Source organism: Pan troglodytes, chromosome 9 (assembly GCF_028858775.2).
Source record: "Pan troglodytes isolate AG18354 chromosome 9, NHGRI_mPanTro3-v2.0_pri, whole genome shotgun sequence".
NCBI lineage: Eukaryota > Metazoa > Chordata > Mammalia > Primates > Hominidae > Pan > Pan troglodytes.
This window is the reverse complement of record NC_072407.2, coordinates 67,175,911-67,203,690: the sequence shown is the minus strand read 5'-3', so window position 1 is coordinate 67,203,690 and position 27,780 is coordinate 67,175,911. Positions and strand designations below refer to the sequence as shown.

At 56.1% G+C, this 27,780-nt stretch overlaps 1 protein-coding gene across 6 annotated transcripts; it reads left to right on the top strand.

Moving 5' to 3' along the window:
• On the top strand, positions 1–27,694 carry EHD1 (EH domain containing 1). Of its 6 annotated transcripts, none has more exons than XM_063782608.1 (7): positions 1–102; positions 558–879; positions 1,227–1,653; positions 5,196–5,293; positions 19,330–19,742; positions 24,936–25,100; positions 25,565–27,694. In XM_063782608.1, exons 3-7 carry the CDS (start codon positions 1,250–1,252, stop codon positions 26,087–26,089), a joined length of 1,605 nt encoding a protein of 534 aa, XP_063638678.1. In that variant the 5' UTR covers positions 1–102; positions 558–879; positions 1,227–1,249; the 3' UTR covers positions 26,090–27,694.
• The last annotated feature ends 86 nt before the right edge of the window (positions 27,695–27,780 follow it).

Below are 27,780 nucleotides of genomic sequence, written 5' to 3'. Positions count from 1 at the left end.
ATCACCCACTGAAGATTCTCACCAGCCTGGACAGCCAAAGGGGTCTGTGTGTGGCCGGGGAGGATGGCGGGGGAGTGAGCCCCATGGAACAGCCAGGAACTGGTAAGGGGAGGTAGGGCACAGATCCCAGTAAATGATGGTAAATGGTGGTGACCCCGAGAGGAAAGCGGAAGTATTTGGGTTTTTAAACTTCCCCCTAAATTCCCACAAGATTTCATTGTTGCCCCCACACTTCCCCTCTTCCCCACATAGGGAATTTCCGATTTCACTTCCCAATACGCAAGTGGCCGGAGAGCCTCAACTTCCTCCTCATGCCCTCTCTGCCCTGCCCCAGCTATAGCCTCTGTGGGGAAACCTTCTCTTCTCCCGCGCGCGTCCGGTGTCACCCATGTCCTCCCTCGCTTGCGTCCCTCTCCCATTCCCACCCCGTCGGCCTGAGGGGAGGTCAGGCCTCTCGCTGCCCATTTTTCTTTCCCCAGTCACCAGCCCGCCCCGGATTCTCTACTCCCTCAGCTTGCTCTGCTACCACTTTCCTGTCTCTCCCTCTCCCAAAGCAGATAAAAGATGAGGGGACAAAGACAGTGTGTGTCTGGGAAGCTGGGCTGAGAGGAGGAGGTGCCGCCGCCCGGGGGTACTCCGATGCTTCCGGGGATTCCGAGCCAGCTGGAGGACCGCACGTGGCGAACGGCGGGCGCGGCGCGTAGTCAGGGAACCAGGGTGCCTGACTGGGTGTCTCGTGGAGCCATCCCGCGGGGGTGTGGGGGGGCCACGGTGCCGGAAGGCGCGCGGCCCAGAGGCCGTCTCCGCCGAACGCCCGCTCCTCGCCTTCCTAACCGCAGCACTTTCGCGAGCCTCCCTACGAGGGGCGGGGCAAAACAGGTGCGGTTGCCACGGCTCCCGGACCACAGCCTCGCGAGATTTGGAATCAGCCAATGGGGGCGGGGTAGGGGAAGACGTGGCACCAGTCGGAGGGGCGGGGCTGGGAGGGGCCCCTCCCTACCTCCCCCAATTCCGCCCTGCCCCCGCCGCGGCGGCGCTAGCCGCCACTGAGGGACCGACCCTATAAAGGCCGCTCCGCGAGGGGTGCGCAGCACTCGGCAGAGGGCGCTTCGACGGGCTGGGCTGTGCGCCTGCGCAGTGTGGGTCGCTCCCCATTCCCTGCCCCGGCCGGCCCCGCCTCGGCTCCGCACCCTCGCCCCGCTCTCAGCCGCCGCTCTGCCCCGCAGCAGCCAGCCCCGTGTCCGGCAGTATGTTCAGCTGGGTCAGCAAGGATGCCCGCCGCAAGAAGGAGCCGGAGCTCTTCCAGACGGTGGCTGAGGGGCTGCGGCAGCTGTACGCGCAGAAGCTGCTGCCCCTGGAGGAGCACTACCGTTTCCACGAGTTCCACTCGCCCGCGCTGGAGGACGCTGACTTCGACAACAAGCCTATGGTGCTCCTCGTGGGGCAGTACAGCACGGGCAAGACCACCTTCATCCGACACCTAATCGAGCAGGACTTCCCGGGTATGCGCATCGGGCCCGAGCCCACCACCGACTCCTTCATCGCCGTCATGCACGGCCCCACTGAGGGCGTGGTGCCGGGCAACGCGCTCGTGGTGGACCCGCGGCGCCCCTTCCGCAAGCTCAACGCGTTTGGCAACGCTTTCCTCAACAGGTACCCACCCATCACTCCAGGGGGCGGGGGGCGCGGCCGGGGCACACCCCTCACTCGGAGCCTGACCCTCCCGTGGCTGTCGCCCCGCCGTCCTTTGTCTCCGAGGCCCCAGTGAGACCCTCAGTGACCACTCCCTGGTCCAAGGGCCCTGCCCCTTCCCAGAGAAAACCCACTGGGGGTCTAAGAGTGGGCGTTGTCGGCTCCCCCAGCTTCTGTCCTCCCCAGAATCTTCCAGGGTAACCACCAAGCCCTCCTGCAGATCCCAGCCCCACTCCCCTCAGCACCAGGGCCGCAGTAGGAAGCTGAGCCATTCCTGCGCTCCTTTTCTTGGTCTCCACCTCCGTCCCGCAGGCTGGATGCACCTAATTCACGGAAATCAACCCTCCCCTCCCTGTCTCCTTAAGTGTCAATAGCAAAACACAATGAAACTTTTAGCCATTCCCTTCTCTGGTGCGGTGTGGGTCTGCTCTGCCTCCCCTGGGACGGTGGTTTTGTGTAGGTGGGAGGAGGAGGATCGGCTGTGGCTTGCTGACTTTGGGGCAGCCCCTTGGAGGCAGGGGACAGTTGAGGTTCGAACACTTCTCCCAATGGCAGCTCTCAAGAGGTCAGTGCTGCCCTGAGGGGTTTCAGGAAGCAGGATGAGGTGGTGGCAGTGGGAGCCCTGCAATGAGATTCTGGCCCTAAGCTCTTCTGTGCACTGAGGGACAGAATCTGAGGTTCCTTCACCCACTTGGACCTCACTTTTCCAGTTAAGTGGCCTCTGCACGCGAGGAGAGTGAGCTCCAGGACTCTGCCTGTCTCAGTGCTGTGAATGAAACACAGTGCTCCCGCCGCTCAAGGAGTGCAATGCCCAAGCTCACTTTTCTCCAAAGAAACTCGAGACATGCCCGTCCCAACCCCCAGGCGACATACCAGAGTACTTCACAGACCCTGTCCTCCCTGCCACCCCACGTTCACGGACTCCACATGCCTTTCATAATTCTGCACCAGCGAAGAGCCTCTGAAGGAATCTTTGAATCCTGCCTTCCAGGTCCCCGCCCTGCATGGTCACATTCCTTTCCAGACGCCATCCAGCCGTGCAGGGCAGCTTGCCCTAGAGCCAAGCTGGTGGCCAGGCCTACTCCAGGCACAGAGCTGACCTTCAGCAGGGTCTGTTCACTTCCAGGCATTTCAGCCCGCCCTCCTGTTTTACGGCTGTTGATGTTTGTCTGTCAAGGCCAGGTTGAGTGCAGCCCTTTGGGCTAAGGGTCCTGAAGAGGCGGAGTCCTCTTCACTTTCCTTGTGAGGGCACACCTTTTTTGAAAGGAGAGACATGGCACAGGACCAGTTTTCTGAATTTGGAAGCCTAGAGTTTCAGAGCTGGAAGGATCTTAGACATCATCTTGGCAGCCCCCACCTGACTGGTTCAGGAAACCGAGGCTCAGAGGGTCTGGCTGATGTGCGGAAGTCACCCATTAGGTCAGCCAGCACTGACTGCCTGGCTTTTGCACAGCCAGTTACTGCCTTCTGCTGCTTCTACCCGAAAAAGAGCAATTCGAGATTGCTTTGTCCGAGACCGGTGCTTTGATGACATTGGTGCCACAGGATCTGAGAGGTGGCACACGTTTATTTCCTTCTTGCTGCCACCTCATCTCCAGAGGATCCCTGATCACTGATGGCCCTGCCGAAAGGGCCCTATCAGCCCACGCTGAGGCCCAGAGCTGTGCCAGGATGTGTAGTGTGGGGAGTGAGCCCGGCGAGGAGGGTGCAACAAAGGAGGCTTTTCTCTGGCTGATACAGCCTCTCCCAGCTGAGTCTTGAAGAGACTCATTGAGCCGTGAACTTGACTTGCCGGCCTTCTCCCCCTATGTGGCTGCTCTAAGAATAAAATCAGCTGGAGCAGACCAAGGCAAGGTGCAGTCAGGGTGTCTTAAGAGTGTCTTGCAAAAACTTATTGCATAACTGGGACTGCCACTTGTGCGAGATGAAACCTGTGCGTCCTTGGTGAGATGGAATCGGAGGCATCTTTGCTGCTTCCCCTTTCTTGTTTTCTGCCATATACCCTGGGCTCTGCAGAGCAACTGGTTTCTGGGTCCTATAGATATTAACTCACTTTCTGGGCTCATTTATGAGGCATTTTTATGTATGTGATTTCCCAGAGCCAATTCTGCTTCCCATCCTTCTATTCTGTAATCATCTCTCCAGCGCCTCCTGTCCCCAGCAGGAAGGCCAGGACTGGCCTTCATGCATTGCTACTGGCACTGGTGAGAGTGAGGCCCACGTTTTGCTCGCCCTGCAGGTCAGCTGGTCTTGCTCCACTGCCTTGCAGAGCACCCCTTGCCCTGGCCAGCTGCCCTCTGCCCGTGGGCCCCTGGTCACTGGGGGATGGGGCCAAAGGGAGAAGCTGATCGGCTCAGAGTCCTCCCGTCTGTTGGAAAGGCAGCTTCAAGTCTGCGTCCTACAGATAATGGGTCAGTCTTTTCTTTGCTCTCACTACCTTTTTCAGAGAAGTTTTTTGTTTGTTTTTTTGAGACAGAGTCTCGCTCTGTTGCCCAGGCTGGAGTGCAGTGGCGCACAATTTCGGCTCACTGCAAGCTCCACCTCCTGGGTTCGAGCAATTCTCCTGCCTCAGCCTGCCGAGTAGCTGGGACTACAGGCGCGTGCCACCATGCCCAGCTAATTTTTCTATTTTGGGTAGAGATGGAGTTTCACCATGTTGGCCAGGCTGGTCCTGAACTCCTGACCTCAAGTGATCTGCCTGCCTTGGCCTCCCAAAGTACTAGGATTACAGGCGTGAGCCACCACGCCTGGCCTTTCAGAGAACTTTTCAAAGGAGCTTTTTCTGCGTCCAGTGAAGGATCCCTGCTCTCAACTGAGACTGCCCCTTGCCTTTCTGGGCTGTTCTAAGCTTAGTGTGAAACTCAGATATGCGTGGCTGAGCCCTGGCCCACAAGTCGCCAGCCTCTCCACGGCTTTGTTCTTCCTCAGCCTGCTCGGACTTTCAGAGAATGGTGCGTCTGTGCTTCTCCGTCCCACCATCTACCAGCCTGTGTGGTCCCCAGCTTTTGCCGGCTGTCCATTTCAATTCCCTCACCCAAGCGGCTGGTTGAAAGGGCAGGGCTGGCCCTAGCAGCAGTAGGAAGTGGCCAGCTCTCTTCAGTGTGGAGATTTAGCCAAGTGCTGGAGGATTCTGAGATTGGATTTCAGCGCCCCAGCGTGACCTTCTGCTTCCCCTCCGAACTGAATGGTGACCTAGGCTTGCACAGTTTTCACTAACAAGTCAGCAGCTTGAAAGTTGACCTCTCAAACTCTAGGGGAAAAGTGTGTGAGGAAGTGCTGATTTGGGTCAGTTTGAGCCTGCTGGTTGCATTCCCAGTTGAGAAAGTCCATACGATTTGCCGGCCACCCCGGGAAACTAAGACGATAGAAAACCACCTGTCAGTTCCCCGCTGCTGGAGAGGAAGCCAGAGATGGAGCGAAGGAGTACAGAGAGCCCTTTGTTGTGTCCGGAGCAGTGATGACTGTGTCTTGACGCCTCTCTTCTGGCTCTTGCTCTCATGTAGGTTCATGTGTGCCCAGCTGCCCAACCCCGTCCTGGACAGCATCAGCATCATCGACACCCCTGGGATCCTGTCTGGAGAGAAGCAGCGGATCAGCAGAGGTAAACAGCTGTGACCACAGCTCGGGCTGCTGGTGTTGTCACACATCCTTCTCTCTAAGATCTGCAACTTGGTTCAGATGCTGCCCTTGAGATTTCTCCTTTTTTTTTTTTTTTTTTTTTTGACGGAGTCTTACTCTGTCACCCAGGCTGGAGTGCAGTGGCGCGATCTCAGCTCACTGCAACCTCTGCCTCCTGGGTTCAAGCGATTCTCCTGCCTCAGCCTCCTGAGTAGCTGGGACTACGGGCATGTGCCACCACGCCCGGCTAATTTTTGTATTTTTCGTAGAGATGGGGTTTCACTATATTGGCCAGGCTGGTCTCGAACTCCTGACCTCATGATCTGCCCGCTTTGGCCTCCCAAAGTGCTGGGATTACAGGCGTGAGCTGCCACACCTGGCTGCCCTCGAGATTTCTTCCAGTCTCAGCCTTTCTAAAAAAAAAAATGTGGCCGGGCACGGTGGCTCACACCTGTAATCCCAGCACTTTGGGAGGCCGAGGTGGGCGGATCACGAGGTCAGGAGATTGAGACCATCCTGGCTAACACGGTGAAACCCCATCTCTACTAAAAAATAGAAAAAATTAGCTGGGCGTGTTGGTGGGCGCCTGTAGTCCCAGCTACTCAGGAGGCTGAGGCAGGAGAATAGCGTGAACCCAGGAGGTGGAGCTTGCAGTGAGCCGAGATCGCGCCACTGCACTGCAGGCTGGGCGACAGCGAGACTCCGTCTCAGAAAAAAAAAAAAAAGTGTCCGAGTAAGAACCCATTTTACATCAGCCTCCCATCTCCACAGTGCTCTGTGCACTGAGAGGGCGGGAGCTGCTTTCTTTCTTGGCTCCCTGGGCCTAGGCAATGGGAGCAGCCATGGTGAAACCACAGCCAATCTTATGTGGCTGTCATGCTTTTGAACCCCTGGGGCATGCTGGAAACAACAGGATCAGAATCGGGCCATGCTGTGAGGGTGCAGGAAGCATTGCTGACTCTGAACAAGCCCCTGGTCCCCAGAGCTTATTAGCTTTAGTCTGTGTTTAACAGCCTTTGCCCCCCAAAGCCATATACATTCCTCACACATCCAGCAGGACTGAGAGAGAGCCAAGCAAAAGGAGAAGCTGGTAGAAATTCATGAAACAGGGGCTGGTGGAAATTTGCTTACATTTGCTTAGAGGTTGACAGCAGCCTCCCTGGCTGAGGCCTTCTTGCTATGCAGTAGTGCACCGTGCCCATTCCAATTGTGTAAACTCCTGCCTAGATTCTGCCAAGCTCTTTTGAAGATCTGGTTCAGGATGAGCCTGAACTGGGTCCTCCATCTGTCACTGCCCCTTTTTCACAGACGGGTGGGGCGCTTTGGGGCCTGATGCTTTCTGGGAGGAGCTTGAGGGTAGGCTGGTACCTGGCAGGTGAGGAGTGGAGTCTACAGCTCCAAATGTGAAAATGAAATAAGATCAAACTCAAAGAGGGGTTGAGGACAAGTGAGCAAGTTTGTTGATGATTAACTTGCAGATCCTTCCCGTGTCCCTTACCCTCTGGACTGGCCTTTGCTGGGTGAGCCTTGCAGTCAAAGCCGGCAGCTAGGATTTGGGGTGCACATGTCTCTCTGCTAGGGCTCTGAGGGCATGGGGACTCTGTTCTTGGAGCTGAGAAACCTTGCTTCTCTTTCCTTCCAGCCTTGCGGGTCTTGCCCGTGTGGGACTGCATCAGAGCGTACTGAAATCACTGGCCCTCATCTGGTTTCAGAGCTGCCAGTTAAGCTGTTAGATTCTCCCACCCCCTGGAGTTAAGGGAGTAGATTTGGAGACCCCTTCTAAAAAAAAAAAAAAGCGAGGGCTAGTATTTTTATTTCTTACTGCTATTGTTGTTCCAACCTAGTTTTAGTAAATGCCGGATAAGCAAAAGCCCTGTCATTTGCCAAAGCAAGGTCAGAAAATCTGATTAAGTTACTCTTTTATTTTTTTGAGGCAGAGTGTCACTCTGTCGCCCAGGCTGGAGTGCAATGGCATGATCTCGGTTCACTACAACCTCCTCCTCCCTGGTTCAAGCGATCCTCCCACCTTAGCCTCCTGAGTAGCTGGGATTACAGGTGCATGCCACCACGCCTGGCTAATTTATATATTTTTAGTAGATACGGGGTTTCGCCATGTTGGCCAGGCTGGTCTTGAACTCCTGACCTCAGGTGATCTGCCCGCTTCGGCCTCTCAAAGCATCATCACAGCCTTGAACTCCTGGGCTCAAGTGATCCTTCCACCTTAGTCTCCCGAGTAGCTGGGCCCACAGGCACAGGCCATCATGCTCGGCTGGGGTTGTATGTCTTGTGTTGCTTGCCTTGGCCCCTGCCCTCTGAGATGCTCCCTCCCCACCTCCCACTCCCTCTGCTTCCTTTCCCTGGTAGGAAAGAGGCAGGCAGAGGTGTCTACACTGGCTGTCTCTGGGACAAGCACCAAAGTGTATGCTCCATATCAGTGGATCTGCAGACACAGCATGGCGTTTTGATTGGGAGCAAGGGGTGGACATAGGTGTTGCCTTGTGGTCCCTGCCCTGGAGTTGCCTGTGCAGACAACAGGTTGGAGGAACAAGCCAGCAGGACATGAGGCTGCTGTCAGTGTGCTGCCATGCTCTGCCTGTGTGGCCTCCCTCTCCCCTCCAGGTGCAAAGTGTGGCCCCTCTGCATCCCTGAGAGGCCAGGCTCCCCTATATCCACAGAAGGTCATCTCTACCCATTATGGGCAGGAAGGAGCCGGTGGCTGAAAGAGAAGCACATCACGCTGATTGGAGGAGGGGTTTCCTGCTGTGAAGTAGCAGAAGATCAAACCGATTTTACTAGACCATTTCTTTTCCTCCATAGCCCTAGAGGCCTTGGTTTAGATGTGTTTTACTAAAAGTTACCTGGTTAGGGTTTGAATGATGGTGTTTTACTGTCAGGAGAAAGACCATTGCTCAGTACCTCTTGGAGGTGCTGGGTGTAAACTCCAGGATGAGCCCCGCTAGGTGTACACAGGAGGAGTGGATTTCTGTTTCCTGGAGGCCCCGCCCGTCAGTCATGGAAAGGCCCGTGTGGCCTGTCCAGCGGAGGAGGTTGGAGTGGAGCAGTGCGCTCCCGGCAGGGCTGGCCGCCTGCTACTGCCTTTGCTGGTGGCGTGGAAAGCAGGTGTTTCCCTCTCGGAAAGATAGGGCCGGCAGAGCACGCACCAGGGCCCCAGCACGACACGCCTCCCCTGGCCTGCCAGCCCGTTCCCTGGAAACATGTCCTTGTGGAGGCCATGGATGGACATTGGGGTTGCTAATTGCATTTACTTCCATTTCCCACCCCGTCTGGCCCCGCCTGGCCCCTCCTGACTTTTTTTCCCCTTTCCCCATGGTCCTAATGTGTGCAGGAAACACGGTCTGAAAAGATAAGGTGGGCTGGTGCAGGCCCAAAGCAGTCAGGATGCAGCCAGGCTCTGTCAGGGACCCCTGAGGACTGCCTCAGGGACGAGAAGGGGGCCGGGTTGGGGTCTCTTGGGCTGCGTTTGCCTGTGTGCTAATCTGAGTGACTTTAAAGATACCATTCTCCTGTGTCAGCAGAGAAAGGTGGCCTCTGGGGGCTGCGTTCATTCTTGAGTGCTGCCTGTGTGACTGATAAGGGCATTCCAAAGGGCAGCTGGGTCCGGCAGGGGTGGTGCCCTTGGCTCCAGGGGCTGCCGACCAGTTGCGTGGTCCCGGCAGTGCCTCATGCCGAGTCATCCCCCGGCGGGGCCTCTGTGGGCAGCCCGGCCAGTTCGTTCGTTCCCCACTGTGGTCACTAGGCAACTGTGAACTAAGCGGGAGTTTTTGTGTCTCAATCTCCCCATGAAAGCTGTATCAGCATCAGCAGGGTAGTGTTGTTTCTACTTGCAGTAGCAGATCAGAGACCTGGCCAGCTTTGTGTCTGACTTTCTGCTGGCCACTGCCACATCAGTGAGTTCCATTGAGTTATCACAGCAGCTGCATCTAGGAGGAAGCTCCTGCCTTTCAGAGGAGGAAGCAGAGGCTTAGGAAAGTTAAGTAATTGGCCTAAGATGACAGGCAGGCCAGCAAGTGTCGGCGCTAGGATTTGAACCCAGGTAGGGGCTGTGCTCCTACTGCGGCGGAGCTGAGAAGGGTGCCTTGGCATGAAGGCTGTGGGTGAAGGAGTGCCGGGAGCTTGGGTCAGACAGACCTTTGCCCCTGTTGGGTCATTACTGTGGAGGCCTTCTCAGCCCTCCTGAGACACACAGAGGCCACCCTCTGTTTCTCTCCCACCCAAGGTTAGACTCCAGTCCTGAAATGGACCTGAGGTCTGGGGCTTTGAACAGCAGTGCTGGTATTGTGTTCCCTGTTCCCAGCCATAAATGACCCCTTGGGGTCTCCAGGGAGCCTGGTGGCCTGGGCTCTCGTTTGCCCTCTGGTGGTCTGCAGGCTCCCTCTAAGCCTGGGAGCTGTCCTGATCCTTAGTGGTTGGATGGGGCCTCCCTGCCCACACTCCCACCTGTGTGTCCTGAGCCCTCCGGCCCAGAGGCAGGCCTGCGCCGTGGGCCGCCCCCACTTCCTGCCGACACCTCCTGAGATGGAGATGCCGCTGCCAGCAGCACCCCCAGGCTGAGGTTTCACCAGGGTGCTCCGAAGACCATCAAATGCTCCCAGGGGCGGCCCAAAGGCCATGAGCCAGGCCAGGTGCTGTGTCCCTCTTGGATTCAGCATCCATAGCACAAGTAGATCAGAAAGTTCAAGTCCCACGTTAGTACTTGGGGAGCTGGGTGGCTCTAGGGAGTTGCTGTAGTCCCTGGGAGCTGCATCAGTCCATCAGGAAACACCATAGTCTCTCCAGTTATTGTAGATGACCAGAATTTACATGTTAAGCTCTTGCCCTAGTGCCTGGTGCACAGTTAAGTGTTCAAGTGTCAGCTGGTTCATAGTCAAGAGATTGAAAAGCCCAGGGCTTTCCAGACAGTGATCTGAGTAACATCCTGGGGAGTATCCTCGGGGAAGTGCTGACTCAGCCGGGGTTTCCCGTTGGGTTCCAGGCCCTCCTTTGCTCCCAGCTCCAGGCCTCCCAAAACCCTCTGCTCGCCCCACCTGGCTGTGGTCTCCCTCTGTGGCCCAGCAGGCCAGGATGCCAAGACAGCTTTTGGCCTCAGCCTCTGCTGGGGGCGTGCAGGCTCTGCCACAGAGGAGGCGTACCAGGCGCTGCCCGCGCTCAGCACCTGTTCCCCAGGCTGCGCACTGGCGGTGGGCTGGGGAGCAGCTGGCTGAGCGCCTGCAAACATTCCGTTTATATTTGGGGGATGAGGCATTCTTCATGCATTTGAAGTCCTTGCCTACACACCCATCAGAATCTGAGCTTCTTAAGCCCAAAATACAAATCCTGCGAGTAAATAAGAGCAAACATTTACTCCTGCTCGCAGTGTGCCAGGCTCACTCCATCCTCCCGCGGCCCTCCAAGCTGGAAACCTACTATCTTCGTGTTACAGACTGAGAAGCTGGGAACCGAGGCTCTGAGAGGTCAGAGACCTGCTGGGTCACACAGCTCGTTGTTGAGTAGAAGGTTCAGGATGGAAATGTGGGCCTGATTCCAGAGTTCCTCTGCCCCCTCCCGCCCCTCTTTTGTTGCTTCTGTCTGATTTGCTGGGGTCTACGTTGTGTGTAGTGAAGTCCACCCTCCTCAGGCGCCCTGCTGTACAAAGCATTCCTGGGCTGCCGCCACCATGACAGAGAGTATTCCCATCGCCTGAAAGTTCCCGTGCCCCTCATAGTCACTCCTGGTCCCAGGCAGCCCACTGACCTTTGTCTCTAACTTTTGCCTTTTCCGGAATGTCACCTAAATGGAATCATACAGGATGAAGCCTTTTGCTTCCACCTTCACTTAGCAGGATGCTTCTGAGCTGCATCTGTGTGTTTGAGAGCCCCTGTGGCCCGCTCCTCTTTGTTGGGGGTCCTTGTCCCATCATAGGGATGCACCATCCATTGTCATCCATTCACCTGTTGGGGCGCTTGGGTTGTTCCACCCGAGGCAGTTTTGAGTCAAGTACGTGGTTCGTGTGGGCGTGTGCTGCTGCTGCTCTCAGGTAAATGCTGAGGAACGGAGGCGCCTCTGTGCTCCACTGGAAAACCCTTCCGGAGGAGCTTCAGCCTGAGCAAGCCCAGGAACGAGGCCCAGCACGCGTTGGAAACCTGTGTGATGGAGAGCTAGGGCGAGAAATACTGAAGCCCACGCAGCTTGAATGACAGGAAACAAAAGTCGATTGGAGACAAACCCTCTATTGTTTCATGTTCTAGAAATCTTTGGAATGTATAAAGCAGCTTTTCCCCCTGCGGCTGGAACTACCTGTGTTTTGGAGGCTGCTGGGGTAGGGCGGGGAGGCCTGAGAACCTCCCTCTTCCCCTTCTGTGCTGGCGGGAAACATGGTCCGGCTGTTCTCAGGAAGGCAGACCCTGTAAGGCCAGCGCCTGGAGAGGGGCGCCCCAGAGCCGCAGTGGCCTGGAGGAGGCTGGGTGGGACGCGGGTAGCCATGAGAGGCACCTGCGTGCACGCTACCCTGAGGTGCCATGCCTGGCTCAGCCTGGTTGCCCGGAGCCACTCTGTTCTTTCATCCCACAGCCCCAGGACTTTTCGTTTTCACTTTTTAAAAATTGTGATAAAATACACCTAACATATAATATTTACCATTTTAATCTTTTTTTTGGAGGTGGGGGTGCGGAGATGGAGTTTTCCTCTCATTGCCCAGGCTGGAGTACAGTGGCACGATCAATCTTGGCCCACTGCAACCTCCGCCTCTGGGTTCAAGCAATTCTCCTGCCTCAGCCTCCCAAGTAGCTGGGATTACAGGCGCCTGCCACCACGCCCAGCTAATTTTTGTATTTTTAGTAGAGACAGGGTTTCACCATGTTGACCAGGCTGGTCTCGAACTCTTGACCTCAGGTGATTCGCCCACCTCGGCCTCCCAAAGTGCTGGGATTGCTGGCATAAGCCGCCGTGCTTAGCCTTTTTTTTTTTTTTTCTTTTGAGACAGAGTCTTGCTCTGTTGCCCAGGCCGAAGTGCAGTGGTGCGATCTCGGCTCACTGCAGCCTCTGCCTCCCGAGTTCCAGCAGTTCTCCTGCCTCGGCCTCTTGGGTAGCTGGGATTACAGGCGTGTGGCACCATACCTGGCTAATTTTTGTATTTTTAGTGGAGATGGGGTTTCACCATGTTGGTCAGGCTGGTCTCGAACTCCTGACCTCAGGTGATCAGCCCGCCTTGGCCTCCCAAAGCACTGGGATTACAGGTGTGAGCCACTGTGCCCGGCCTCATTTTAACCACGTTTTTTGGTCATGGACCCCAGAAAAGTAGATTTTAACTATTTGTAGGTGTGCATTTCACTGGCATTTAGCACATTCTTCATTGTTCAGCCGTCACCACCATCCAGCTCCAGAGCTCTTCACTTCCCAAATGGACACTCTTCCTGTTCAACACCAGCTCCCCTCCTGGCTCCCTGCACCCCGCAGCCCCTGCACTCCCCATTCTATATTCCTTTTCTGTGCACTTGATTACTCCTGGTATCTCCTGTCAGTGGAATCCTACAGTGCCGTATCTGTCCTTTTGTGACAGGATGTTTTAAATAAACTTTTAGGTTCAGGAGTACATGTACAGGTTTGTTATACAGGTAAATGGAGTGTGGTGGGGTTTGGTGTACAGATTATTTCATCACCCAGGTAATAAGCGTAGTATCTGATAGGTAGTTTTTCTTTTCTTTTTTTTTTTTTTGGGGACAGGGTCTCACTCTGTCACCCAGGCTGGGAGTGCAGTGGCACAATCACAGCTCACTGTAGCCTCAACCTCCCGGGCCCAAACAATCCTCTTACCTCAGTGTCCCAAGTAGCTGGGAATACAGATGCATGCCACCACACCCAAATTTTTTAAATTTTTGTAGAGGGGGGTCTCGCTATGTTACCCAGGCTGGACTCAAGCAGTCCTCCTGCCTCAGCCTCCCAGAGTGCTGTGATTACAAGCGTGAGCCACCATGCCCAGCCTGCTAGGCAGTTTTTCTGTCCTCACCCATTCCACCCTCAAGTAGGCCCTGGTGTCTGTTGTTCTCTTCTTTGTTGCCATGTGTACTCGATGTTTCACACCCATGGATGAGTGAGAACATGCGGTATTTGGTGTGGAACATGCGGTATTTGGTTTTCTATTCCAGTGTTAGTTTGCTGAGGATAATGGTCTCCAGCTCCATCCATGTTGCTGCAAAGGTCATGATCTTGTTCCTTTTTATGGGTGGATAGTATTCTCTGTGGTATATGTACCATGTTTTCTTTATCCAGTCTACTGTTGATGGGTATTTAGGTGGATTCCATCTTTGCTATCGTGAATAGTGCTGCAATGGACATATGTGTGCATGTATCCTTATGGCAGAATGATTTCTCTTCCTTAGGGTTTATGCCCAGTAATGTGATTGCTGAGTCGAATGGTAGTTCTGTTTTAAATTCTTTCAGAAATTGCCAAGCTGCTTTTCACAGTGGCTGAACTGGTTTACATTCCCACCAGCAGCGTATAAATGTTCCCTTTTCTCTGCAACCTCACCAGCATCTGTTATTTTTAGACTTTTTAATAATAGCCATTCTGACTGTTATGAGATGTTGTCTCATTGTGGTTTGATTTGCATTTCTCTAATGATTAGTGATGCTGAGAGTTTTTTCATATGCTCGTTGGCTGCGTGTGTGTCATCTTTGGAAAAGGTGACAGACTTATTTCATCACTTAGCATCATGTCTTCTAGGTCCCAGGATTTTCTGAGCCAGAGCTTCCTGGTGGCTTATGATCCCTTATCAGAGGGGGCTCTGGCTTTTACTCACTAAAACCACTCCCTCTGCAGGTGGGCCTTTCTCTCCAGCCCACCCGCTTGGGCCATGTTTTCTGTGTCCTTTTGCTCGGCGTCAGTTCTGTCACTCCCACCGGGGCCTGAGCTAGTCAAGCTAACAGCAAGGCCCCTACCTTGGTGGGTGCCAAAGCCTGAAGGCTTGTTGCCTTGGGCAGTGCCGGGGGTGCTGGCAAGCCCTGTTCTGTACTTGATACCGGCCGTCCAGCTCTGATCTAGAGAGTGGCTCAGTGCTACCGCTGTGCAGTGTAGCCTTTGGCACCTCTTGAAACCCGGCGTCTTTAAGGCTGAGTGAGGTGCCTTTGAGGGCAGCGAGGGCCTGGTGGGCTAAGGAGCGCCGGTGGGCCTGGTGGGGCGTGCAGTTACGTGGTCACTGCCTGCATGGCACCGGCCTGAGTGCTGTGGCCCTTTTTGTCACCTGTGGGTGTGGCTGGCCAGTCACTGTGTTTCCCTCACAGCAAAAGCACATTTTCTGTAATAAACAGGAAATTTTAGTCACCTGCAAAGAAATGGGCTTACGTCTGTTGACTCCAGCTTGAGATGACGGCCAGTAACTGGGTTTCAGAGCAGGTGGGGCAGGGCTTCTGGACCTGGGGCAGGGAGTTTTGGAGTGCTCACTCTTCTTTCTTCCTTCCCCTCCTTTTTCTCTCTTTCCCCAGGGCCCCCCAGCCATCCAGGGGGAGGGGGGAGTGGGGCCTTGCTGGGTGGAGTTTGGGAGGGTGACCTCAGCTCCCCAGGCGCCGTCCTGACTCCCAGGCCAAAGCTAACATGGGCTGAGCACAGCCCATCAGGGCGCCCTCATTCCCAAGAACTCGGTTTTGGCATCACAGCCTCCCCAGCTGTGTGAATTCTAGTTTCAGCTTGTGGCGGGCTGAAGACAAATGATTTGACAAGGGGAGAAGCTGGGCCCCCTTTTTGCTGAGCGAGGAGCCTCAGTCCTTGAGTCATCGCCTTTTCAGTACTGACCTGCGTTCCCAGAGCTGGCCATAAAAGGCTGTGGGCTGCGGGCCCCAGGCAGGCGCTGCAGGCTCAGCTAGTGTGGCCTCATCCCCTGGGGGCAGAGGCGGCCTCTCCCTGCCCCTGTTTCCCTCATGTTGCCCTTGGCCTCTCTTTCTGGTTTTCTGCCGAGACTTCACTCTTTGGGCATCCTCTCCTGTGGAGCTCAGAGCCAGCTGCAGGGAGTCCGGGTGCCCGGGGCCTTGTACTTTGGAAGCAGGAGCCTGTGGTGGCATGAGGTGCCCTGGCACGATGCCCTTCCACACCTTCTGGGCACAGGGAACCTGGCAGCTCTGCTGTCTCCTACCATCCACCTGAGCCTCTGGAAGGCTGATCGGGCCTCCCCGCCCAGGCTGGAGGCCAGGACCCCGGCTCCCCTGCACTCCTACCCTGTTAAGAAGCTTGGCCCTCGGGGCTGCTTCTGGTCAGAGTGCCCTATTTCCTGTTGAGCTGGGGCAGGGAACGGCCGCACATCACCTGTGGAGAGGCTGCCGAGGCTGTGTGGCTGAAGCTGTGGATTTGGGATTTTCCTTACGTTTTGGTGACTTTGCTCAAGGATGAAAGTCCTTGACCGGTGATGGGTCCAGGCCGCTGGCCCCTTGTTCCCACAGAACCCTGGCTTCCCCTGCCCCAGCCTGCCAAGGAGGCTGTCCCTGTCGGGTCCTGGGCTGGAGGCCCAGTGCTCCCACACGCCCTTCTCCCTGCAGCCCGGCCGAGGAATTGGTATTTAAATTTCACAGATGGAGAAAGTAACTGAGAAGTTAGGAAAAGAACTTCAGGTCACAGAGTCAGTGGCAGGGGGCGGGAGTGGAGTGCAGAGCCATCTTAGTTAGTGGCCCGAGTTCCTTCTGGGAGCGCCAGGTGTGGGGAGGGGCTCCGCGCCCCTGTGGCTTTGGGCTCACAGATGGCGCCAAGCACGCTTGGGCCTGGGGCCGGGGCGGGCGGCAGGAGTGTTTATCCCATGAGCGAGCTTGACTCCGCACACCCTGTGGTGCCATTTATCTTGGCGCGCTTGTGCGTAGAGGCAGCCTCTCAGGAGCCTGGGCTGTGGACCTGCCTTTGTCCTGGAGGGCTTTGCAGGGTGGGAGCAGCGGATGCCACCAAGGGGGAACCCGTGTAGCGGAGGAGTCAGCAGCAGCTCCCACTGGGGGACGGCAGGGCTGCCCTCCCATCACCGTGGGCGACCCTGTCCAGCTGCCGCTTTTCCTTAACGCTTTGTCCTTGGACCTCCCACCTCGCTGCTGTTTTTCTGCCCCCTCAGTCTAGAGAGCACCCATCTCCATCCCCAGCTTGGCAAGAGGGTGGTGTTTTTCATGGAGATGCCAGGAGCGGGTGGTGGGCTGAGGACGGGTTTGGGCCCAAGCTGTGCGACTCTCAGACTGTTGTGTGCAGGAGTGGCTTCTCCTGCTCTTTTCCGGAGCCTGACTGCTCTCTGGGAAGTATTTGGTGCTTCTGAAGAGGGCTGGCCTACATTTGGGTGGCCTGGGACCTGTGGGAAGACTGAGCCAGGGACATGGAGGCTTGCCCAGAATCAGGCAGAGAGGATGTGGCCCCTCGGGGGTGGGGCCCAAGCTCCCCAAGGACTCTAGGCCTTTGTTTCCACATGGCCCGCCTGTCACTCCTTACTCTTCCTAGACCGGGAGGGACAGAAGTTTTACTCTAGGGGCAGAGGAAGAGGTGAGGATTTCTTTTGTTTTGTTTTTGAGACAGGGTGTCGCTCTGTCGCCCAGGCTGGAATGCAGTGGCATGATCACGGCTCACTGCAGCCTCAACCTCCTGGGCTCAGGTTATCCTCCTGCCTTAGTCTCCCAAGTAGCTGTGACTACAGGCCTGCACCACCTTTGTAGAGTCGGGATTTTGCTATGTTGCCCAGGCTGAAGTGGAAATATTTAGAAGAGGCCTAGTTGTCATATAGGATTCAAAACCGCTGTTACAGAGACCCAAAAATCATTGGCTTAAGTCAGATAGCCGATAGTTTATGTGAAAAACAACAGTCTAAGGCCATTCTGAACATGCAGCTTTCATCTCTGAACCCGAGGTGCTTCCTCCAGCTCCTCCCATCACATCAGCATCCCCGTCCTCAGGAGGGAGAAAACAGAGGGCTCATGCACCTTTTCTTGTTCATTCTGCTGAAGGAGGCTGGGAAATGCAGTCTGAAGCTGGGAGGCCATGAATCCAGCTGAAACTAGATAGTTATATCTGGTTCCTTCCTTTAGGAGGAATTTCAATTAGCAGTCTCTGCCACAGGCGACAGAATTCACTTTAATTGGTGGGCCTTAATTGGGCCATAATGGGTTGGTGGGAAGCAATATAGAATAGAGTTTAGAATCCAGGCGCGGTGGCTCAGGCCTGTCATCCCAGCACTTTGGGAGGCCAAGGCGGGAGAATCTCTGAGCCCAGGAGTTTAGCATAGACAACATAGTGAGACCCCCATCTCTACAAAATAAAAATTTTAAAATTAGCCAGACATGGTGGCACACGCCTGTAGTCCCAGCTACTCAGGAGTCTAAGGTGGGGGGGATGGCTTGAGCCCAGGAGTTCAAGGTTGCAGTGAGCGAAGATTGTGCCACTGCACTCCAGCCTGGGTGACAGAGCAAAACCCTGTCTCTAAAAAAATGAATATAAAAATTTTTTAAAAAGAATATGGAGCTTAAAGCTGGAGTCTGTCCAGTCCAACCACTTTGTTTTGGAGAAGTGTTTAAGACCCAGGAAGGGGAAGTGGTTTGTAGCACTTCCTGGGCTTCTTGTAGAGCAGAGGTCAGCAAACTTTTTCTGTAAGGGTGGGATAGTTAATACTTCCAGCTTTGCAGACCTTATAGTTTCTGTCACAACGACTGAACTCTGCTGTGTTAGACAAAAGAAGCCATGGATAATACAAATGAGCATGGCTGTGTTTCAATAAAACTTTATTTATACAAACAGGTGGTGGGCCAGGTTTGATCCCTGAGCTGTAGTTTGCCAACCCTTGTTGCAGAAAATAAGTGAGATTCCTGCAAAATGGGGAGCCTGGCACATCAGCACTGAAAAAGTAGCAGCTGCAGTTACTTTTGCAGGCGCCTCTTGTCACTACCGTCCCAGGGCATACAGCAGGCAGGTGGCAACACTGGAGTCTATGTTCTACCCTCTGTGCTGTGCCGAGCACAGTGCTGGGTCTCCTCCTCACTCTCGCCCTCCTCTGACCCACCTTAGAGCTTGCACTGTGGGACAACCTTTGCATTAGCACCTGTTTATGCCAAGTGCTACATGGGTTGGGGAGTGTTATGGTGGGGGCAGGAATAGGGGAGATAATCCTGCCCTCAGGGTGCTGTGCTGTCTAGATGAACACCTAGGAATTTTTTTTTTTTTTTTTTTTTTTTTTTGAGACGGAGTCTCGCTGTGTCACGCAGGCTGGACTACAGTGGCACGATCTCGGCTCACTGCAACCTCTGCCTCCTGGTTTCAAGCAGTTCTCCTGCATCAGCCTCCTGAGTAGCTAGGACTACAGGCATGTGCCACCACACCCAGCTATTTTTTTTTTTTTTTTTGAGATGGAGTCTCACACTGTTGCCCAGGCTGGAGTGCAGTGGCGCAATCTCAGCTCACTGCAACCTCTGCCGCCCAGGTTCAAGCAATTCTCCTGCCTCGGCCTCTTGAGTAACTGGGATTACAGGTGCCCACCACCATGCCGGGCTAATTTTTGTATTTTTAGTAGAGACAGGGCTTCACTATGTTGGCCAGGCTGGTCTTGAACTCCTGACCTTGTGATCCACCCACCTCAGCCTCCCAAAGTGTCGGGATTACAGGTGTAAGCCACTGTGCCTGGCCTTTTCTTTTTTTTTTTTTTTGCGACAGTTTTGCTCTTCTTACCCAGGCTAGAGTGCGGTGGCATGGGCTTGGCTCACCACAACCTCCGCCTGCTGGGTTCAAGCGATTCTCCTGCTTCAGCCTCCTGAGGGCTTGCGCCACCCTGCCCGGCTAATTTGTGTATTTTTAGTGGAGACAGGGTTTCACTATGTTGGCCAGGCTGGTCTCAAACTCATGACCTCGTGATCCTCCCACCTTGGCCTCCCAAAGTGTTGGGATTACAGGCGTGAGCCACCACGCCCGGCCTATAGGAATTTTAAAAACTATCTCAGGCTGAGAAATACCAGGCCAGGTTGGAGATGAGAGCCATCAGAGCAGCAGGTCCCTTGGCGCCCCTGAGCTCTCCCTTCTCTTCCCCCCAGGCTATGACTTTGCAGCCGTCCTGGAGTGGTTCGCGGAGCGTGTGGACCGCATCATCCTGCTCTTCGACGCCCACAAGCTGGACATCTCCGATGAGTTCTCGGAAGTGATCAAGGCTCTGAAGAACCATGAGGACAAGATCCGCGTGGTGCTGAACAAGGCAGACCAGATCGAGACGCAGCAGCTGATGCGGGTGTACGGGGCCCTCATGTGGTCCCTGGGCAAGATCATCAACACCCCTGAGGTGGTCAGGGTCTACATCGGCTCCTTCTGGTCCCACCCGCTCCTCATCCCCGACAACCGCAAGCTCTTTGAGGCCGAGGAGCAGGACCTCTTCAAGGACATCCAGTCACTGCCCCGAAACGCTGCCCTCAGGAAGCTCAATGACCTGATCAAGCGGGCACGGCTGGCCAAGGTAGACCCTGGGGTGAGGGGAGCAGCCTATTGCCAGGCAGGGCCATGGGGCTCTGAGACTGGCACTCAGGGCCCCAGGATTGCCCGAGACCCTTCCCAGCTCACTTCACAGGCAGACCTGCACTGAGCTGTTTCCCTCTATAGAAACCAGTCTTTGGTCAGCACCCGCGTGCAGCCTGCTGTTAACTAAGATTCTCTACCCGGCCTCCCTCTAAACCTGTTCTGTTTGTGGTTTATACCCCATCTACTTTCAGGAAGGGTTTGACTATGCTTACAACACAGAAACAGCACACAGGAAGTTACCGCTGAAGCAAAGGAGGCAGCCTCAGAAATGGAGTGTTGGGGGATAGAGCTCTAAGGCTTGCTGGCTTCCCTCTAGGGTTTTTTGTTTTTGTTTTTGTTTTTGAAGCGGAGACTCGCTCTGTTGCCCAAGCTGGAGTGCAGTGGCATGATCTCGGCTCATAGCAACCTCCACCTCCCAGGTTTAAATGATTCTCCTACCTCAGCCTCCCGAGTAGCTGGGATCACAGGCACGCACCACTATGCCCAGCTGATTTTTGTATTTTTATTAGAGACAGGGTTTCACCATGTTGGCCAGCCTGGTCTCAAACTCCTGATCTCAGGTGATCTGCCCACCTCAGCCTCCCAGAGTGCTGGGATTACCCCTCTGGGGTTTACTGAGCCTGAAGTGCACTCAGCACAGTGCTGGATGCCGGGGACTGGCGGGGAGTGACACACAGCCCCTGTCCACTCCTCAGCCTTCATGGGGAAAGCAGAGCACGCAAACAAAAAATAAACATCAGTTATTTGTGTCGTCTCGGAGCGAGCACAGGCTGCTGCGGGAGCTGGCGCTAGGGGCTGTCCCAGTGGAGTAGAAGGGCTGGGGGGGCCTGGCAGGAGCTGAAGCTTAAGCTGTGACAGGAAGCAGCTCATGAGGAGACAGGGTGCCAGCCTGCAGCCCGGGGAGCACTGTGCACGGAAGCCAAGGTCACGCTGAGGCAGTGTCAGTTCAGCAGGCCTTGCAGACCATCCTTATGTCTCCTGGCAGCCCAGGCCTGGTGGCACCTATCAGCAGCCTCTGAATGGCCAAAGGGTTTGGAATCTCAGTGGCTGACCAAGTACTTGAGTGAGAGCCGGCGTGGGTGGGGCCAGGAAACGAAGGTTAATGCCACCAGCGGGCCCTTCCAACACAGAATGACAGAACACATGCCCTTGGCGTGTCTGACTTTGGATAGCACCCTATCGTGAGCCAGCCTAGACGAGTCACCATGAATGACAGTCCCGGCTGTGGTTGGGGTTGACCCCGTGGACAGGAGTGTTTGACACAGATTGTCTGAACAGCTGAGAAGTGACCAAGCCCACATTTGTATCAGCAGGGCACCTAGCTATTCTTTCAGGCTCTTAGCACAGGGCTCGGTTGTTTCAGAAATAGGCTCCAGCCAGGCATGGTGGCTCATCCTGTAATTCCAGCACTTTGGGAGGCCAAGGTGGGTGGGCGCATCACCTGAGGTCAGGAGTTCGAGACCAGCCTGGCCAACATGGCGAAACCCCATCTCTACTAAAAAAAATACAAAAATTAGCCGGGCGTGGTGGTGCGTGCCTGTAATCCCAGCTACTTGGGAGGCTGAGACAGGAGAATCACTTGAACCCAGGAGGGAGAGGTTGCAGTGAGCTGAGATCACACCACTGCACTCCATCCCAGGTGGCAGAGCAAGACTCTATCTCAAAAAAAAAAAAAAAAGAAAAAAAATAGGCTCTGGCCAGGCATGGTGGCTCACGCCTGTAATCCCAGCACTTTGGGAGGCCAAAGCAGGAGGATCCCTTAAGGCCAGGAGTTAGAGACCAGCCTGAGCAACCTAGTGAGACCCTGTCTCTATTTAATTTAAAAAAAAAAAAAAAAAAAAAAAAGGCCCTTGCCGTAGCTCCCATCTCCAGGCCAGGCCAGGCCACAGCGTGGCTGGGGAACTGTCCTGCCTGCCAAGCCAGGCCCTTTGGTGATACGTCCCCAGTTCTTCAACAGAGCAGGGTGCTTGCCCCCACCTCGTGGCATGCAGGGGGTACCAGGGTAGACATCATGTGGGCATGAAGGCTTCAGTGACAGATGTGCCTGTGGCCAGGGTCACAGTCCCCTGATCTCCAGAATATAACTGAGGACTGAGGATGGGCACTTCCTGGGGAGCCCATGTCCTTGCCTGCTCAGAGGCATAGAGACTGCAGGCGTTGAGCACAGTGGCCCTCGTACCCACTCTGTCTGGAGGCCAGACAGTCAGAGGGCATGTGGGTGCTACCTGGTCTGAGCAGTGAGAACTGACCCTTCATCCTTTGCCACCACTGTCCTCCCATTGTGCCCCAAGTACCCTGGGCCCCACCTCACCCTGTAGATGAGGAATTCTTATTCTGGCCTGAACCTCCGTGAGCTGTGTGCACGGGCGTGGGTCAGATGCCTGCTCTGGAGGACAGAGGGCTGCGTGTTTTTCTTATTTTTAATTTTATTATTTTATTTTTTGATTTTTTTGGAGATGGAGTTTCACTCTGTTACCTAGGCTGGAGTGCAGTGGCGCAATCTCGGCTCATTGCAACCTCCGCTTCCCAGGCTCAAGCCATTCTCCTGCCTCAGCCTCCTGAGTAGCTGGGATTGCAGGCACCCGTCACCACACCCAGCTAATTTTTATATTTTAGTAGAGACGGGGTTTCACCATGTTGATCAGGCTAGTCTCGAACTCCTGACTTTAGGTGATCCGCCTGCCTCGGCCTCCCAAAATGCTGGGATTACAGGCGTGAGCCACCGCGCCCCGCTGGCTGGATGTTTTTCTAGATCTCTCCCTTCTGGAGCCTCCCTGTGAGTGGAGCCAGCTTTGAGAGAGGAACCCATACAAAAACCCAGGTGACTGACCCTGGCCTCAAAGGACAAAGGACGTCCTGAGCTGAGGGGTGTGGGTGTGGCCCTAGCTGAGGCTCTCTCCTTGCAGGGCAGAGAGAGCTCCCTTGCTCAGCCACCTTTGAGGACAGACAGGACAAGGGGCAGGCATGAGCCCCTGCCTGGTCGTCTGTGAGACCGTGTGTGACTGCCAGGCCCCAGGCACACTGAGTCACCGCGCCTGGAAAACCCTGTGGCCTCCAGTGTTGCCTCACACCTGCCACTTCCTTTTCCTGGAGTGAGTGGTGCTCTCTGTGATGACTCCCACCGGCCTGGGATCTGCCTGCCACAGTGTCCCTGGGGAGACTCTAGATCCAGACCCACATGGCACGGGGCTGCCTCCCTCAGGCAGTTCTCAGCCAGGCCCCCACCCAGGGCACAGGCTCAGGCTGAGTGGGGTGGTGGATGGGCTGGAGCCGGGGAGAAGGGCAGCAAGGCTGGCTGGCCGCAGCCCTCCGTGGCTGGACACGACTTGGCAAGGCCGAGGGATCTGAGGGCTGGGCTACTCTCGAGGGCTGCCAGGTTCCCAGCTTGCCGCAGGGAAATGAAGGGGGTGCCGCCCTGAACAGGCACATGCCTAAGCAAGGTATTGACGCTTGGATAAAGCTGGCAACCGCCAGGAGAAGCCTTTTTGGGATTTTTCGAATCCTTCGTCATCCGAGCTGTGATGATGGAGTGGAGCGTGGCACGGGCCCATTGGAGTTCTGTGGGCTCCATTGGCACTCAGCACGGATTTGGACATGCAGGCTGGTGGGCCCTGCAGGAAGCCTGCTCCCTGCTCTGCTGCGTGGGAGGGGGCAGCTCGGGGGAAGGGGGCTTGCAGAGAAACAGAAGAACATGGGCTGTGGGGCACCTTCAGCAGCCCAGGGTTCCAATCCCAGCTCCTCCATGTGGGAGCCAAGCGCCCCAGGCAGCCTTCCCAGCCTTGCTTAGGGCCGGGTTGGGAGAATCCCACCCCGCAGGGCTGTGGTGAGGGTTGAACGGAGGGTGTGTGATGTGCAGTGAGGGTTGAACGGAGGGTGTGTGATGCACGGTGAGGGTTGAGTGGAGGGTGTGTGATGTGCGGTGAGGGTTGAGTGGAGGGTGTGTGGTGAGGGTTGAGTGGAGGGTGTGTGATGCGTGGTGAGGGTTGAGTGGAGGGTGTGTGATGCGTGGTGAGGGTTGAACGGAGGGTGTGTGATGCGTGGTGAGGGTTGAACGGAGGGTGTGTGATGCGTGGTGAGGGTTGAACGGAGGGTGTGTGATGCGCGGTGAGGGTTGAGTGGAGGGTGTGTGATGCGCGGTGAGGGTTGAGTGGAGGGTGTGTGATGCGCGGTGAGGGTTGAGTGGAGGGTGTGTGATGTGTGGTGAGGGTTGAACGGAGGGTGTGTGATGTGAGGGTTGAACGGAGGGTGTGTGATGCGTGGTGAGGGTTGAACGGAGGGTGTGTGATGTGTGGTGAGGGTTGAGTGGAGGGTGTGTGATGTGCGGTGAGGGTTGAGTGGAGGGTGTGTGATGCGCGGTGAGGGTTGAGTGGAGGGTGTGTGATGTGCGGTGAGGGTTGAGTGGAGGGTGTGTGATGTGCGGTGAGGGTTGAGTGGAGGGTGTGTGATGTGCGGTGAGGGTTGAGTGGAGGGTGTGTGATGTGCGGTGAGGGTTGAGTGGAGGGTGTGTGGTGAGGGTTGAGTGGAGGGTGTGTGATGTGCGGTGAGGGTTGAGTGAAGGGTGTGTGATGTGTGGTGAGGGTTGAGTGCAGGGTGTATGATGTGCGGTGAGGGTTGAGTGGAGGGTGTGTGATGTGCGGTGAGGGTTGAGTGGAGGGTGTGTGATGTGTGGTGAGGGTTGAACAGAGGGTGTGTGGTGAGGGTTGAGTGGAGGGTGTGTGATGTGCGGTGAGGGTTGAGTGGAGGGTGTGTGGTGAGGGTTGAACGGAGGGTGTGTGATGTGCCCAGTGGTGCACGACAAATTGCCTTCTTTGGGTTGACAGACTGGGTTTTACTCTTCCTGAATCATCACAATGATCCGTGCAAGGCCAAGGCTGTTGTCTTCTGTTTCAAGTGCGTTTTCCTGTCCTGTCCTCTGTCCTGTGGCAGTGGACAGCTGTGGCTCTTGCCAGATTGTGTCTGCTCCTAGGACTGTGTGAGCTGGTGGTGGTAGCGGCCTTGAGCTTGACCCATCCCTCCCGCTTCCCTGTTCCTGAGCGAGCACCTTGGAGTATCCTTGGAGTGTCCTTGGAGGCTCTGCTCTCGGGGGCAGCCTGGGCCAAGAGAGCGCCTGATGCTCACCCTGTCCTCACAGGTTCACGCCTACATAATCAGCTCCCTCAAGAAGGAGATGCCCAATGTCTTTGGTAAAGAGAGCAAAAAGAAAGAGCTGGTGAACAACCTGGGAGAGATCTACCAGAAGATTGAGCGCGAGCACCAGATCTCCCCTGGGGACTTCCCGAGCCTCCGCAAGATGCAGGTACAGCTGTCCCGAGGCCCCATGCAGGCTGGTGGCCATCAGGGCAGAAGGAAGGCCCAGGGCACTGGATTTGGAGGGAATCCCATCTCCATGGGGAAGGGCCTCCCTGAACGGAAGCAGCTGGGTTAATCACCAGCACCCCACCCAACTCAGAGTTGACCCAGGCGGTGACACTGCAGAGGGGAATGTGGTGACTCACCCTGCGTGGTGGGGGGAGGGCAGGGCCATGCCAGGCGCTCTGGTGCCCTGTCCATGAATCCTTGCCGCAGCCCTGCAAGGAAAGAGCTGGAGGTGCCTCCTGTGTACAGGTTAGAGAGCCAAGGGCCAGACAGGTTTGCCGAGTTGCCCCTGCTAGTGTGGGGGAGCAGCACTTTCTGCTTGTGAAGCCCTGACTGGAACCACTTGGCCTGGAGTCTGGGAGGGGCCTCCCTTCCCAGCCCTTGTCCTTCCTCCCCCGCCCACAGGAACTCCTGCAGACCCAGGACTTCAGCAAGTTCCAGGCGCTGAAGCCCAAGCTGCTGGACACGGTGGATGACATGCTGGCCAACGACATCGCGCGGCTGATGGTGATGGTGCGGCAGGAGGAGTCCCTGATGCCTTCCCAGGTGGTCAAGGGCGGCGCCTTTGACGGCACCATGAACGGGCCGTTCGGGCACGGCTACGGCGAGGGGGCCGGTGAGGGCATTGACGACGTGGAGTGGGTGGTGGGCAAGGACAAGCCCACCTACGACGAGATCTTCTACACGCTGTCCCCTGTCAACGGCAAGATCACGGGCGCCAACGCCAAGAAGGAGATGGTGAAGTCCAAGCTCCCCAACACCGTGCTAGGGAAGATCTGGAAGCTGGCCGATGTGGACAAGGACGGGCTGCTGGACGACGAGGAGTTCGCTCTGGCCAACCACCTCATCAAGGTCAAGCTGGAGGGCCACGAGCTGCCCGCCGACCTGCCCCCGCACCTGGTGCCGCCCTCCAAGCGCAGACATGAGTGATGGTGCCCGGCCCGGCACCTGCCATTTGCACGCCCGGCCGGGAGGCAGAGACGGGGGGAGGGGAAGGCTCACCATTTCTCAAGGTCCATAAAGACTGAGCGGATGTTTCCTCACCTCTCGAAAAGGAAAACCACCATCTTTCTTTTAAGGCTGTTCCTGGGCCTGGCGGGGGAGGCAGGGGTGAGAGGATGGAATTGTGTGCACAAGAACTGTGGCTATTTTAATATATAACGTTAGAGGCTGCGTTCTTTGTCGCCGCCTCCCCTGTGTGCCAGCCCTGTGTGCACGGCCTCTGCCCCCCGGCCTTTGCTGTGGCTGGAGCTGGACAGTGCAGCGACTGCGACCGTGGGGGAGCCAGGTCGCCCTTTTGGCAGCTGCTAGGCTGGGGCTGCATGGACAGGAACACCAGGCACCCTCCGTGTGCTTCTGAGCTGAGGTTGCTTCACGGGACCGTGCCTTCCTTCCTCACCCGGCTCTGCCTCCTCCGTGCTCTCGGGCGAAGTGGGTTCTTGTGCCTTCCCCTCCCGGGCCCAGGCTCCCCGTGCGCGGGCCCTGCCCTTTCCTCCCGCGCCCCACCGGCTCCGACGCGCCACCCCGCTCAGCAGTCACAGAAGCAGGGCCCAGCCACCTTGGTCTTTTTTTGGGAGTTCAGGGGAGTAGGAGAATGTCTTCCAGAAAAATACATAAGCTAGTTTCTGTTCTGTAAAGTGATATCTTTCATACTTGACCAAAGTTCCCAATAACTTCCCAACCACTGTTCAAAAGCTGTGATTTTTGTCTCCCCTTCCCACCCTCCAGCCAAGGAGCAGCCCTGCCCAGGGGGCATTAGGTGTGGGTACCCGGGGAGCACCCCGTTCCTGGACCCCAGTGTTGCGTTTCCTGGCTGAGGAAGGGTGGTCATCCCAGCTCCTGCCCTACCCTCTCACTTAACTGGAGCTTTGGGACGCGCCCTCCACAGTGGGAGGTGGGTGGTGGGTGGCGGTGGCGGGGCCTCACGACAGCTTGGTGCTGGTAAGAGGAAGCCCGTGGTTCTGGCTAGGCTCTCATGTCCAGACAGCGGGGACCAGGGGAAAACCCAGCCCCTTCTCCTGTAATCCCCCTTCATTTCCTACCTTCCTTCCTCCTCTGTTTAGCAAAGGAGGGCAGCTCACTTGGATGCCCTTACAATGCCCCTGGCCCCAGGTTGAGCAATAAGAAACCAGAGCCTTGCGGCCCAGTGGCCCGGGCCAGTTCAGGCCGCCTCCCCCTCCTCTGCCTGGGGCCATTGAGCCCAGCCTCCAGGGCCCGGGCGCGTTTGCAGGCCAGTGGCCACTGTCCGGGCTGTGATGGCACCAAGGCAGGTGGAGCACCAGGTACCACACAGCTGGGCTTCCCACCAGGCTTTCCCGCGGGGGTCTCAGGGAGCTTCTCCCCAGCGCTGCTCGGAGTCTGCAGGAACTGGCCTTGTTCTCCTTAGCCCGTCACTCCATACAGTATTAGGTGAGGATGGATGCGGGCGCTGTCCTTGCCGGGAAGTCACTGTTGAAGTTGCAGTGGCTTGTTCACACCTGTGGGAAGAGAAGTGAAGACTTTCTCCTTGCATTAAAAAGTCTGAACTGTGCGAAAGCTTCGGGTGCTTCCTTGTCTTTTCCAGGGGCAGCAGTCCTGGGCCGTCCTCCCCTGGTGTCTGAGGGGGTGATGCCAGCATGGAC

Coding starts and splice junctions, on each gene's coding strand:
- EHD1 (XM_063782608.1), top strand. CDS start 1,250: ATGTTCAGCTGGGTCAGCAAGGATGCCCGCCGCAAGAAGGAGCCGGAG. Junction 19,743..24,935: donor AGCGGGCACGGCTGGCCAAG/GTAGACCCTGGG, acceptor CTGTCCTCACAG/GTTCACGCCTACATAATCAG. Junction 25,101..25,564: donor CGAGCCTCCGCAAGATGCAG/GTACAGCTGTCC, acceptor CCCCGCCCACAG/GAACTCCTGCAGACCCAGGA.